This window comes from Formica exsecta, unplaced genomic scaffold (assembly GCF_003651465.1).
Source record: "Formica exsecta isolate Colony F162 unplaced genomic scaffold, ASM365146v1 scaffold393, whole genome shotgun sequence".
Lineage (NCBI taxonomy): Eukaryota > Metazoa > Arthropoda > Insecta > Hymenoptera > Formicidae > Formica > Formica exsecta.
In genome coordinates, this window is record NW_021851167.1 from 2,141,460 (window position 1) to 2,156,834 (window position 15,375).

Consider the following 15,375-nt stretch of genomic DNA (forward strand, 5'->3'; position numbering starts at 1 on the left):
CTTTCCCTCTCTTTCATTCAAAAGATTTTTGACTTTTTTGATAAAATTAAAGATTGCAATCATGAGTATATCAAATTGTCATGTATATCGGTTAAAAGGGCGACACCTTCTCCGATTTTGAGACAATGACCGACCGATTGGTGGCCGAAATTCTCTATCACATTGAATCGTCGGGCCTGAATCCGACAAAAGTGAGCTTCATCGGGCATTCTCTTGGGACCATAATCATCCGTAGCGCTCTGACGCGGCCACAACTGCGCCCGCTTCTGTCTCGTCTGCATACCTTCCTCAGCTTGAGCGGACCTCATTTAGGCACTCTCTATAACACGAGCGGTTTGGTGAACGCGGGTAAGTCTATAATAATGAGAACATGCTCCAATGTAGCGCAGAGAAGAGATCTCGATCGTAATTCTTTTTTCAACTTGCCCAGGCATGTGGTTCATGCAGAAATGGAAAAAGTCCGGATCGCTGCTGCAATTGGCCATGAAGGATTCGCCGGACGTGAGACGTTCCTTTATGTTCCGTTTGAGCCAGAAGAGTAATCTGCAAAAATTCAAACACGTTTTGCTATGCGGTAGCGCTCAAGATCGATACGTGCCCCTGCATTCCGCTCGAATCGAACTCTGTAAGGCTGCCGTTCGAGATCCGACAGATCAAGGTATTATATTTAAATGTCTTATCTTAATTCTATGCGATTCATTTATTTGTCAGAATTAAACTTTGTGTCATACATGCTACAAATATAAAGTGAAGACGTATCTAAGATTTTAAGAGCTGTTTCATTGATCTTCTTCGATTGAAATAGCGAATATATCGACTAGAAATCAAATAATATTTTTTTAATCCAATTCTTTCAGGTGCCGCGTATCGTGAGATGGTGCACAACATCCTGTACCCCGTAATGTCGGCGCCTGGAGTTAGCCTCGTCAGGTATGACGTACATCACGCTTTACCGCCGACGGCGAACGCCCTGATCGGCCGCGCCGCGCATATCGCCGTCCTCGATTCTGAGCTCTTCATCGAGAAGTTTATGCTGGTGGCGGGGCTGAAATACTTCAGATAAGGAAAGGACTGTCTAGCGCACGAAGGAAAAAAAATTAATTAAACTGTAGTACGCTCGGACGCTCGGTACTCGCCCGTTCTTCGACGATCCCGTAATTAGCGTAACTTATAGGCAACCAGTCGAGCATTGCCTCGCTTCCTCCCTCTTCGTTTAAGCTGCTCTCTTCCGCGGAAACGATTAGGATCCCGAAGCGAGGCAATCGAATCTTTTTTACACGAAGCGCGACGCATCGATTTTAGTATGAATTGTGTTAGATTTTCGCGTGTCATCTCGATATCAGTCATAGATATTGTGGATAAACGGTCGAATTCAGATTCTTTCGCGATGCGAAGAGTTCATCGAGAGTTCGAAAAATCGAATGTATCCGTAGGTCGCCGTGAAACGGACCTATTCTTCAGTGTGGTAGTGATGATGATGATAATAGTAATAGTAATTAGCAGCGTCGCTCTTTGACCAAGAGAGAAGAGGAGATCAAGAAACACGTAGAAAAGACGCGAGCTAGCGGAAATCAAGTATATGCCTGGAAAAAATTTAATCCTGTCACTATCGAGTGATCGGATGTACTCCGATCTCGAAGATCAGAATGAGAATTGAGATTGGCGGCCTAGTAAAATGGAGTAAATCACGAGAGGAAACACGGTACGATCGTCGAGCACATCAGCTTCATCAACATCGTGGCGAGGAATGGATCGCGGAAGAAGGACGGAAATTATTCACACAATTGCACGGCGGTTGAATTCGAAGAACCGTACTTTAAAAAAAAAAGAGAAGAAAACTGAGAGGTTCTTTTCAACCAGCGTAAGTTCTATGATGTAGAGCTCCACGTGTTAAGGAGAAAATAATAATAATATAATGATAAAAATAATAATAAAAGTAAGACAATGCAACGACACATTGTCTAGTCGCATAGGAAAGTTACGAAACGTATGTCAATTGTTATCCTCAGATAAGTGTGAGTGCTGAATGCGATGAGTGCGGAGAACGGATGGATGAGAGCCGAGTACGATGCTGAAAGAGAGAGAGAGAGAGAAAAAAAATCTAAGGAGAAAATGATTAGGTGAAATAATAACGATATAAAGCGAGACAGCTGAGGATGAAGGAACGTCAAGACGAGCGCGAGGACGATTGTTTATCAGCTATTAACATCAACAAGAGGATTCGGGAGTCTCCTCTCGTCAACGACGAGTCTCTTGAGTGCAGTGAAACGAGAAAATGCGCCCTGAAATGCTGCAGACGAGTGTCCAGAGCGCGGACGTGATGATAATGCGACGGGAGTGACTAACGTTTCAGGTATATTAAATCCCTCCAATACTAGATCTCAATTGCTCAGAACAATCTATCGGTGAAAAACGCGAGAGAGGAAAAAGTGAGAAGAAAAATATATTAATCGCGTATATTAATCGAGCGGCGAGAAACGCGAAGCGTCGCGCTATAGCTGTTGAGATCGTCGTCGAGTAACACGAGCGAATTCGGCTTTTGTCGATCAGTTTAAAGTCTACAGAGTGTTTCAGGATCGCTGATCTTGAAATTTTTAACGATAAATTCTTTGACCAATTTGAAATGAATCTTTTCAACCGAAATGAAAAAAGACGTCAATAATTTTTTATTTACTAGTGATTGAATATAAAAATTCGGTTGGAGAATGTTCGTGATGAAATTCAATAACAACATTCTTTTGATTTTGTTTTTAAAAAATATTTTATTCTTTTAAGATTTTTATTATCTCCAGATATATTTAATATTTTATATTAAATTGCAGCGAGAGCGATGAAAATGGTTATTATTCTTGAAAAACCGGACTTTAAATTCGCCAAAGATTTTATCGTTAAACTTCAAGTGACAGTTTCTGATGCAATCTGTGTATCAAGCTACACGATCGTAGCAATTCAAACGACGCGAAAATGACGCCTCGTATTTTGACAGTCGCGAAAACATTTTTTTTTTTCGTGGAGAAATTAAAATTCCCAAAATCAAACTGGGAAGGGATATATGTTAGATGTTTGTATTGTGTATGTGAATGTGTGCGTTTAAAACTTTTAACACAATATGTCGACTGCATGTCCCTATTTGTGAGCGATATGTAAGACGATATAAATAAGTCCCATTAATCGCGAATGTACATATGTATATCCACGATAGATTACAATTGTTACAAATTGAGGGTTGAAGTACGGGGCGTCTATTTTATTGCGCGTATCAACAATTATGGAGTGGAAAGTCATGAGAGAGCTATAAGTCTTCAAAATTAAAAGAGATTTAAGACTTTTTGTAAACTGATTAAATTGACGTTATCATTTTCTTTATTTTCAAAAATATAGTTACAAATGTATATTTTGTACTCCTTTACTTTATAACATGTACGTAATTTACTTTGTAACATATGGTTTTAGTGAGATGAAACACATGTACGTGACAGATAGCTCTTCATAATCTTCCACTCCGCAATTCTCGCGCTACAAATCTCTATGTAAACACACACTGTCCCGAGCGCAAACGTGCGCGTAGAAAATAATGATTTTTACAGCGATTCCACTGTCGTAACGCATGCGTTAAAACGGATCACACGGATCATATGTCGGCTCTCAAGATATGTGAGTAATATCGTATCGTAAATCCGTATCATTCGTATCCGTATCACTCAATATAATCCATCTTTCACATGCGTAAAAAGTATGTATGTACGTCTACATATATATCGTCATAAAACGATCACCTATGACCACCGTTAACGTGTGTATATTGCGATCGTATATATAAATATTATTACAAATGCGAGCTTGATAATCGTGGGATGGTGAAAAACTATATGAGCGAGTGCAACTTTGCATCGGACTGAAAGCTGTTCGTAAAATGCATAGGAAGATGATCGCAAAACAATTTGGTCTAAATTTGTTTTATTATCTTTATATTGGTTCTCGAATATAATTTTAACAAAAATTTGAGATTTTATCTTGATACTTCAATTTTGGTCATAATTCTTTTCTAGTGCGATGCAAAAATTGTACTTGCTGATGCAAAATCTTATAGTATGTCGCCATCGTGAGTACTATTTTATCGAGCCCGCCGCCAATAATTGTCTTCAATAATTCCTCCGAATTCTAAGAGTCTATTTGATAGTCGTCTATAAGAAATCGGACTCGAAGCACAAAATCTGCGTATTGAAATATTTCTCTATCATTTTATTTGTGTCGCTGATTTTAATAGGATTATCGAGAAGTAGGCTGTTTATCTGATAAATATGTTAATTTTTTCAATAAGACGATTGTAGCGTTTAATATTTGTTAAGCATTGTCGAATCAGTTTCCGACACTAATCGATGACCTCTCTTCCCCTCCACCTTTTTTTCTCTTGGCCTGTTTTTTTTATATTTTATATGAAAAAAGCTATCATCCTTTATCATATAAGATTTATTTGATGTACGAAATCTAAAAATGAGATCAAATAACCGTGCAACATTAATCACAATTCAGAGTTGGAGCAGCTTTCGTCTACATCAAGTGGTCTCTGTCAGAAATTTATGACATTCGTGTGTCATCGATGAATGTCACGAATGCGCGTGTGAATGAAAAATTTATATTACAGCTACATATCTGTAATGAAATTTTTATTCCACAACGACACGTTTATCAGGTAAATAGCCATCGCCGCTTTTCTCTCAACTGCGACTAAATCTCGCCGTCGCGGATCAATCGCGAGAGCGAGTCCTGTTGTTCTCTTTGTCCGTTATCGGTGGAGATTGTCGCGAATCTTGCGCAGAGAGGATTGCAAACGACGCAGAAAGCGGAGAAAGGGGGATGGGTTCGGAGATACGCGAAAAGCTTTCCGATTTAATGCCCCTTCGCGAGAAATATCGATCAAAAAGGAATTTTCATTGCTGTCCTATTGTTTGCTCAACTCAATGTATTCGTCGTTTTGCATTCTAATCGACTCAACGACGCGCGTTTTCTCTCTCAAAGTCGTTAACTTTGTACTCTCGTCGTGTAAATTTAAGTTTTTAACTTACCACTTAAGGGACAATTTTCTAGGAGTTTATCGGATAAAGATCGGATATCGATCATTTTCCGCGTTCCGTTTCTGGATATACGTTTTAGAGAGATCTTCTCTTCGGATCGGACTATTTCGGGGACATGAAATCGCTGTTGCAAGTGTCGTGGATGTGTCCTTGTGTAATTTACGATTTGTGTATTCATTCCTTTTCTCCATCCCGTGGCGTCATCCTGGCTGGCACACATATGAGTATATATATATATAGCGAGTTCTCTCTAATAAATTATAATTATACAATAGTCTCCTTTAAGACAATTGATAAACGATTGACGCTATATCTTAAAAAAATCGAGCGATTTCGATTCATACCGGACTGGCCGAGCTCCCTTAAAATCTTCACAAAGCCTGTCTTAGAAACAAAGATATAGATATATAAAAATTGAAAAGTAAATAAATAGAAATATGAAATCGTACAAAACAGAAGAGATTAAAATATGGAAATGTCTGTTATATGTTTTTAAAAATTATTGTGCATTTAATTTGATTTTATGCCAATATTTTAAACTTTGTTTTTTAATGATACAAATTTGAAATATATATATGAATGCCATCGTACAATTCAAATGTTTAAATTTTCCTGAAGTAAGTTAAACTCGCATCTAAAATTTCTACATTATCTTTTATATTTGTAATAAAAGAAGAAATTAAAGAGTCGTCAGCCGGAATGGCAGGGGGTTTCAAAACGACTCTTGAAAGTTGAGTGCCGAGGGTCTAAGAAAGTGCCAGTCTGACAAAGACTCCCCTTTTCCACTTTGGAACGTGCATCGAAGTATTCATCGGTGCTCGAGGAAGGAGAACTCGCTACCATATTCAGTTCGTGTCGCGATTATCGAGCGTATCGTACAGCCGGGTCCGAATAAATAGCCACAGCACCACGTAATCACTCATCAAATCACTTGCAAAAGAGAAAAAGTGTGTGTGTGTGAGAGAGAGAGAGAGAGAGAGAGAGAAAAAGATCGTATGCAACACAGGATATGTGAACGGGATTTAAACAAAGGATATATCGTCGTCGTTAAAGGAGAAACACCAATGAAGAAGTAACAATGTATACATTATACGTAATATATAAATACGTATAAAAAGAATGAATAAATCTACATATACATATAAATAAGAGATAGATTAATAAAAAATCTCAAATCATTACATCATTATTATTCACCAACATTGAGAGCTTACCATATCTGATAAGTACAATCAATATCCTCGAGCAAGAAAGAACAAGAGAAAGAGAAAGTTTGAGTAACTTAATTCGAGATATTTATCACGGCTAAAAAAATAAGAGTACAATAAAAGCGACAGCATTTGAGTAAATAAGGTGATTTAATTCGATTAAAATAATAGAGATTGTGGTATATAAATTATGAATCTCACGAACGAAAATCGCAATACGCGTGTGTGTAAGGCTAGAAAACGTATTCATAAAAAATAACAATGTACGCTTCTCGGTCACGAGTGTAATTCTCGTCACACAATTTCTCGTTACGAGTAGCACTAGTCAAAAGTAGATTTATAAAAAAAATAAAAAAAATATGTGAAAAAAAATATTGCTTACAAAAAATTATAGTTAAAAATATCGAGAATGCGCGCAAAATCGTTGAAGCCTCTCGTGCAAGGCGTACACGTTATAAATCGCGTCAATTATAATTTTTGCATTACGATTAATCACGAGAGAGACAAAAACGCTAATGCGTAACGCGATTCGATTCCGAGCCTCCCTCTTTTCGTCCTCTAAAGTAAATCCGGTTTGCTTGCCTCCTGTTTCCGGCAAATTGAATTTCGTTGTACAATTTAAGAAGTTCATTTAGGCTAATTCTCGAACGATGTAGCAATTAAAACGCTCGCTTTTTTTTTCTATCCGCGAATAACGGGAATTCAACCCTCTAAGAGATATTTTTCCCCTACTGCGTATTCTCTCAACATTTTCAACATTCGCGCAATTTGGAATGATTAGAGTCGGCAGTGTTTTTTTCAAATTTACAAATGTTATTATGCAGAAATAATATTCTGCATATCTAGTTGAGTAAATAATATAATTGTGATAATTTATTATTAATTATCTATTATTGATTATAGCGTGGAAATATTATTTGCTCCATCAAACATACAGAATATTATTTCTTAATGACATTTACAAATTTGTAAAATATGACGCGCGATCTCGTGCCAAGTGACGGTTGAAATTTAACGATGTTTAATCGAGCTTTTGTGCAACGCTCCTTATCATCTCCGTTTTTCTTCTTGTACAAGTTTCCGATATCATCGTCAGTGAGATCCGCAATGCGAGTCAGTGCACCGACTCGCTTACGTCGATCGGTCCATTTTCTTGTGCGGAGATTATGATGTTAGTCTCGTTAGAATCCTCGCCAGTTTGATCAGACTTTTCCCGATTCTTCGATGTTGCTTGCCCTAAAAAGTCACATCGTATTTAATTCGTCAAGATCCCTCTCACGTAAAAAAGGTTTTGGTAAACAAACAAATTCTGGATAAACGATTCTTTTCGCATATTTCAAAAACTATCGCGGTGAATATTTGGCTCAAATTTATTTCCCTGCATTTGGAACATTTTTTTTTTCGAATGTTTTTCGCTATTTTTATGGCGAGAGATTTATAACGAAAGTCCAAATGCTTCGCAATCGGTTTTCCGTCAATGATGCTTTTACAGGAATCGCACTATAATTCTTTCGCATCGAAAATGCAGAAATTTACGGAGGAAGGATTGATTATAAAGTGCAAGTCCACCGCGTTTACATCAATATCGTAAATATGTATAAAGATGCTGGGGGAGCGTCACAGTCGAGACTTTAATCATCTCCTTTGAGGCGTTCGCGACAAAGGCTAGCGAGTCCAGATATTACGCTCACCTTGACCGAGATCTCGTGCTTTGCCGAGATAGGAGTACTCTCGCGCGTTCGCCAATCCGGCTATCACACAGGCACTGAGAGCGCTGCGACTGAGATTCATGGGAGATGCGTCGTACCATTCGTTATAATCCGCGTCGTAACATTCGACGTACGCGATTGTACTCGATCCTGTAGTAATAACATTGTTCGTTTGTAATATCATAAGCCGCTTATTTTAAATCGCACCGCCCCTCCTCCCCCCAATAATAACTGTCGCACGCGTATAATTTTCCTAATATCTATAATATATTTTGATCACGTACATTGTCATTAATTCTTAAATTTTTTCAGTATTTTTTTGATAAATAGATAAATTAAAATCTTTAATTTTGACGCTCGCTTTATTTTACATATATTAGAAAGATATTATTAAAAAAAGAGATATTTAGTTTTCATCGTTTATCGGTGCGTGAATAATAAATAAGAGATATACAAATAGTTTCTTTTGGGATACCGTTATAACCGCCGATGACGAAAATCATATCGTCAAGTATGACAGTGGCAAAATTGCTGCGTGGACTAAACATTTCCGAGATCTCGTGCCATTGGTCGGAATGATTTGGAGTATAACGCTCTCCTGAAAAATAAATATTTGTTTTTCTTGAATGTGATGCCACACTTTCCGATACATACAGGAAACCTGTCATTTCAAACGCTCGCGTGGAAAATATTTGACACGCGGTCGCGCATATTGGTGTCTGTAAGGACTACATTACACATACATGTACTGCAAGCATGCAATTCGGACGAATGCTATATCGTTCTGTAAATGACGTAGTTACAGTAGCACAAAACTGCATTACACAAACTACACGCAACTGGCTTACATTTCCATATGAAGCTAAATCCTGACAAATCTGTAAAAACTTGTCTTGCCTAATTAATAATTAACGTGATGTTATTAACACATATACACTCTCTTTAGCATTTATAAATTTTATACGTTAAATTTATACATAATAACTATGATATATTTACACGTATAAAATTTCTCCATTTATATAAATCAGAATTATTAATTAGTTATTTATATTAGCATAAAACATTATTCTATTTAATATAATATGTGTCGAAATATCCGCTCTCAAATTGCAATTGCAATTATTGCAATATTCAATCCCCAAATTATCAGTCGGAAAATTATTTATCTTTCTACTATCGTTACGGCTGATATCAGGAGAGCGATTGTACAAGTTCTCGCATAATTGAGAGATTGGTAAGAATCGGAACTAACCGGAACTCAATCTAGCGACACCGCTAAATCCGCCGAGAGCATAGAGACTGTCGCGAAAGGCGACGAGGGAGACCCCGGATCGCGGACTGATCATCGAATGGATGTTGGTCCACTGATTAGTCTCCACATCGAAGACCTCGGCCGAGTCGAGAACCTCCTGGCCGTTGAAGCCGCCGACGATGTAGATCTTGTCGTTTAGGGCGGCTGCGCTCGCGTCCGATCGTTGCCGATGCATCGATGGTATCATCTCCCACTGGTTCCTTTGCGGCTCGTATCGTTCGCCGGAACTCATCCTTGTGCGGCCATTGTATCCGCCGAGCGCATAAATCTTGCCGCCTTAAACAACGTGCAATGAGAAGATGACGTGAAACGATCTTAGTTTTTTCAAAAAATGAAATGGTTTATTTTGAGCGACAGCGCGAAAAGCAAAAGAGTATCTTTATTTCCGTATGAATCTTGTGGACATCTATTTATCACTGTTTTTTAAACATATTTTTATATTTTAAAGCTGTCTACGTGTAAAAGAATTCCGCTGTTGCTCTTTCCAACAATAATTTATTATAGTTGTAAATTTTTAAATTTAGGATTATAATTTTATATGAACTTTGTTAATAGCAGGATTGTGTGTATTTAAAAAAGCATTTTTATTCTCATTTTGCGAGATCGGAAAACTCACCGTGCGTGCAAACGCTGACGTAACATCTGGCATGGTACATGCAGGCTCGTTCTCGCCACTCTTTCGTCACCGGATCGAAGCATCGCACCGTGCTAAAGTGCTCGTTACCATCGAATCCACCGATCATGTAAATGAGATTGTTTAGGGTGCACAGTCCATGATAAGTCCTCGGTGTTACATCCGTGTTCACTGATACAAACCATCTGTCAGCTCTAGAGTTGACATTTAGATAAGTTAGACAAAACTTTCAAGGCGTCAATATTAATTAATATTAGAATTTTGCCAGGACATGCTCTTTTTAACTACTCTTTCTATAAAATTTTAGAAAAGAAAAAGTAAGACCAGTATACATACGCGACGGTATTTTTAGACTCTCTTAAATTTCGATTTCTATGGAAATTTCAGTTATGCGATATTACTTTGTCATAGAATTCGACACACCTTGTGTCGTAAGTCTCTACAAAACTGGTGGGCGAACCAGCGCTCCATCCACCGATCGCAAAGAGTATTTCATACGGGATTCGGGGTCTCGCAAGAGGATTTTTTAGATCGATCTCCCCCCCATTGTTCTGCTTTGCATCTTGCTCGGTTAAATAGGTATTTACAGGAAGCAGTATTTGTTGGCACGCCTTAAAAAATTTGAATACAGAGAAAGATTCAATATAATATTACGCAAAAACAAAAATTGCATCACAAGGGAGATACATATAATAAAGAAAAATTATCATACATAATATATAATATATAAATCATAATATATAATATCTGCACTATGCTTAGATTAATCATACTCGATTCGAAATGAAGCGATACAATGCGTTAAGGGTTAACAATGTGTTAAGGCTTAACAATGACAAAGGCACGTCCTTACCTCATCCTCCTCGACGAGCTTCCAGTTGAAGATGTTATTAATGAAATACTTATGACTCATGAGACCATAACGTATACATTTCAGCAACCTCGGTAAATAAATCCGTCTCTTCTCGACACTAGTCTCGACCCATGTCTTGACAGCGTCAAACACGATCTCCTCGTTTTTCACATTAAGCTCGTCGTCGCGCAATATTGCTTCTAGTTCGTCGTAATGGAGATCCTTGAATTCCGCGCTCTCCTGCAGTATCTGCTTGAAGTGGTGACGTATGTATTTACGGCCTTGCTTCTCGAGATCGCGACAGAAGTAGTGGCGTGCAAATTTGAAAATACCTGCGGCCATAAAATATCTTGGGTGGAGTTCCGAATAGGTGAACCCTCCGATTTTTTTGAAAAATACAAACATAACGAATTTGTTGATCTTGAAAGTCGAAAATCAACATCAAACTTTGATACAAACAAATAATTTAAACGCAGTGAAATACAATTTGTACTGTTATATATCTGTAAGAGTAAATTATATAAAATTTATATAATTAATAAAACTTAAATAAATAAAACTTAAATAAAATTTATATATTTTTATATCTATTTTTATGTGTATGAAAGGCTTACCTAAACAATTTTCTGGTCGTAACTCCTGTAACAAAAATTGACAGCAGAGCTGAACGATTCCGAGGACTTCGAACTGATCAGCGACCGGCAATAGTTGCTCAACATTGTCCGCGTTTATGTTGCAGGTGCCCGTATAGGCGTAATCGAGGATCAGACTGAAAATTTCACCGGGCACGGAATTGATGACGACTTCTGAGGTCTCGGTTTTTCCTCTCAGGCTGTTGGTGAAAAGGGCCTTGAAGTAGGGGCTCACCGCGGATAATATGGCGCGATGGACTGGGAATACTTGATCCCTCGGGCATCTTATGACACCATCGCACAGCTGCTGGTTAGCCCTGAAGCCGATAGACTCGTCACAATTCTGAGAACGTTGCAGGTGTTTTTATAATTAAAAATTTATTTAAAATTTAGGATGAGTAAATGAATAAAATATTTTATATTATTTTACTATTCAAACGCAAGAGATAAGATATTTGATTATGTGGATTGGATAATTTTAAAGTCATAATCAGAAATAAATTTCAACCGCATGTTTCATGTCGTGAGAAAGATACATAGCTAATTTATAAATAAATTTTTTAACTCTCTTATTAATTTTCTTTTTTAAATATATATATTTCTACAAAAAAAATACGAAGAATAAAAAGTTACGAAAAATACTAATCAAAGCTGACTAATTTTTTAGAAGCCATTTCGCGAGCTTGTACGACTTTATCTCGAAACCATGTCATTACGATGAGAGAAAAAGTTAATAATCCTCGCCACGTTTTATAGGAGAGGAGGGAGAACCTTGATTACAGCAGCAAAAAATACTAATCAAAGCTGACTAATTTTTCAGAAGCCATTTCGCAAGCTTGTACGACTTTATCTCGAAACCATGTCATTACGATGAGAGAAAAAGTTAATAATCCTCGCCACGTTTTATAGGAGAGGAGGGAGAACCTTGATTACAGCAGCGCATGATTATGACCGACCTGAGCTCGGACCAGACGACGGGAAACTCCACAAGAGCGTAATTGGACGGTAGACACATGCATTTTCTGATTCTCACCGACTGCTTTCGCCTGGACTGCTTGAAGAACCTGCTGATGCCGGAAGTGGAGGCGCGTGACACTCGAGTATGGGACGATCTTCTGAAGCTCATCCTGCTAATGTCCATATCCTTGTGCGGTGGTGGCGGGGTCCACGTGCACCCGCTGGGTCACCACGTGTGTCCCCGAGCTTCCCACCGCCTCTTCTGCTTCGCAGCTTCCGCTCAACAGCTTGCGTATTCGCTCTCTTGACAGACCCGATTGCGCCGAGACGCGCGACCATGACAAACGAAGGCCGAAAATTGACCGACTTTAATCCGATCGTATCTCTCTCGATCTCTCGCGAAAATCGTATTAAACGATACTCGATGCATTTCTTTCATTAGCGAATGACTGCCGAATCTATGCCTATAATATAATACAAGTATAATCATATAAAAAGTAATATTGTTTCTCTCTGAATATATGATTACACATTTCATATTGTTTTAAAAATTGTATAATATAATTATATTTATAAAATGTGTACACTTGCATACTTTTTAAGTATAAAATTTAACAGTATCTCGTCGGTGCTTTAATAATTTTTTTTTCGGGGATAAAACTTTTTTCATCCATTTATGACCTAACAGGAAATAAAAGATCATATAATCTAAAAATGAACTTTAATCCTTGAAGTATAATAAAGATTCAACTAAAAAGGGGAGTATAAGCTTGGTATTTAGTTCGTAAAAAGATTTAATAATAAATTATATTGGCATTGTTACAGGTAGAAATTTTCAAATAGAATTTCGATGCCATTCTACAAAGAACATTCTTTTGTGTGCGTTATCCGTTCGCCTCTGATAATGCGCTCGTTTATGAGATAAAGGTAAAAATGACGGAAAGAACGATGACGGTGCAAAAAAGCAGAGGCATCCGGTTTGCTGGAGTAAACCGGATGTGTCTAATATATCGATTACGGAAAGTAAAAATCTGTTCTCTTTTTGATTAAATGGGCGCAACATCTTGATCTTTCCGACGTACAAATCAGTAGCGATCTTTTCTATAAATTCCTTGTATTTTTATATTACACGCAAAAATTTTTTTTTTTTTAAATTTATTATAATATATTTAAACACATATTAAAAATAATTAAAAATTAAGAGAGTAACTAATTGTTTATTTATCTAAAAATGTATACTATATACTATATATTGCATTGTTTATTTATTAATATTATTAATTAATTTTAAGTGCAAATTAAATTTTTAATTCGCAAAAATATACATATTTTTAGAAGCTTTTATTTAGCTTCACACGCCGTAGAATATTTTTTCTATTTTCCGAAAAATAATTTTGTTCACATTTTTCTGAACCTTTCCTTTCTCAAAACCCCCTTAAATTAGATCGGTAATGCAAAGATCCGCGGGGAACTGGTAGTGGCAATTTTTCATCCCTCGTATTGCCATGAAACCCTTTATCAGTTCAAGGCGAACACGACTCGCTGATGAAACGATTTACACATCGAGGGGATTTTGTTTCAGAGCTTCAATAAATATAAATAAAATATACGCCAGCGGTCTAATTAACGTTTAGAGAACCGGGGAGCTTGAGAATTTTTCTCTCTCCTTTTTGTCGTAACTTTCTTTCGTTTATTCTTCACTTAAAACAATGTCAATCTCAATTATTTTGCGCTTTATCCCTTTCATCTCCGTTGTAAGCTTAAAAGTAATTCGACACGGCATTTGCATGTTATAAAAAATTAAACGTAGCGTAAAAGCATTTCTGACGCGATTTGTTGCCGCAAATAATATAGATAACAAATTTTATATTATTCTTTCTTTTCATTTTTGCCGTTTTCCCTTCTTTTTCTTCTTTTTTTTTTGCGTTCTTTCTTTCTTTGTGATTCTATTTTCCTTCTCTTCTTTCATTTTTTCTTATTTTTTTTCTTCTTTTCCATTTTTCTCCTACAGCTCTAGATCTCTTGACATGAAAACTTTAGTTCTCTCTCGTTACTAGCGTATGAGTTTAGAAATTCCATTCCACAGATCTCTATACGTATATGTACATACATATATACAAATGTTTACGTAAACGAATTTACTCTCTCTATACGTGAAAGATGTGTACACATCAATTCTGTAGATATGATAATACATTTATGTATATAGCACGAAGAAATTAGCGGAATATCTCGTATGGAGTATAATTACTTTGTAACTGTGAGGTATTTCGCGAATTTCGTTCACACGATAAAGTTTATACGTGGAAACTTTAATATATAGGATAGCTTAGGTTTCCCTTGTGCTTTTAATTGCTCTTGTCTTGACAGTTCTTTAACTAAACTCTAATATGACATTTGAATAAAAATTAGCATATTGTTAGTAAGAAGTTGATAGTGATATCCTCCTACATAAATGTTAAATGTCATGTATCTTGACATTTATACAATTACGTAAAAGTTTCTAATGTACGCGTATATCGCTCTTTACAGCTCTGAGATATACGTAATACAAATTACGTATACGTATGCAAATTCTTATCGGACATCCTTGCAGGGAATCACATATGCAACCATAATCTAGCATGCGCATATGCATGTTCACGACTGAGCATGACGCACCGTTATTGGATATTACGCTTTTACTCGTGGTAATCGCAAGAAGGTATAACGCATGCACTATGATAATCAGTTGTAAACCCGACATATAAACTGCGCATAAACGCGTGTTTTGTGTGAAAAATGTAACGTTCCGACTTAAAATCGATCCTTGTAAAATAAAATCCTTTCAAAGTTAAATTTTTAAACATGAATGAATCATTTTGCTCATAATCGAAAATATCGAATATATTGATATTTAAATGTAAGTCAGAGCGCGCTGGAAAGGAGAAGTTAAATATTAAAATAGCGTGCAGCAAAAAATACAGACAGACATTCCGTGAGATAACGACCG

The 15,375-nt window shown here is 36.9% G+C and overlaps 2 protein-coding genes across 3 annotated transcripts in view; one reads left to right on the forward strand and one right to left on the reverse strand.

Moving 5' to 3' along the window:
- Positions 1-6,214, forward strand: part of LOC115239669 — a 37,115-nt gene extending 30,901 nt beyond the window's left edge. For both annotated transcript variants that reach the window (XM_029814312.1, XM_029814313.1), the window contains 3 exons: positions 99-348; positions 431-658; positions 858-6,214. In XM_029814312.1, coding sequence (XP_029670172.1) covers positions 99-348; positions 431-658; positions 858-1,063 — 684 coding nt within the window. In that variant the 3' untranslated portion in view covers positions 1,064-6,214. The remainder of the gene's footprint in view (positions 1-98; positions 349-430; positions 659-857) is intronic.
- A 146-nt stretch (positions 6,215-6,360) lies between these two features.
- On the reverse strand, positions 6,361-12,890 carry LOC115239673 (kelch-like protein 10). Its single transcript, XM_029814317.1, has 9 exons — positions 12,383-12,890; positions 11,409-11,743; positions 10,795-11,126; positions 10,365-10,552; positions 9,924-10,135; positions 9,248-9,583; positions 8,468-8,590; positions 7,975-8,142; positions 6,361-7,519 (listed from the first exon to the last, which is right to left on the reverse strand). The coding sequence occupies exons 1-9, from the start codon at positions 12,565-12,567 to the stop codon at positions 7,398-7,400; spliced, it is 2,001 nt and encodes a 666-aa protein (XP_029670177.1). The 5' UTR covers positions 12,568-12,890; the 3' UTR covers positions 6,361-7,397.
- Positions 12,891-15,375: the final 2,485 nt, after the last annotated feature.

What these genes read in the sequence shown, in the direction of transcription:
- LOC115239673 (XM_029814317.1), bottom strand. Translation starts at nt 12,567, where the DNA reads ATGGACATTAGCAGGATGAGCTTCAGAAGATCGTCCCATACTCGAGTG. An exon ending in CGTCAGCGTTTGCACGCACG is followed by an intron (nt 9,584 to 9,923) that starts GTGAGTTTTCCG and finishes ACGTTGTTTAAG; the next exon opens with GCGGCAAGATTTATGCGCTC. An exon ending in CGTCATCGGCGGTTATAACG is followed by an intron (nt 8,143 to 8,467) that starts GTATCCCAAAAG and finishes TTATTACTACAG; the next exon opens with GATCGAGTACAATCGCGTAC.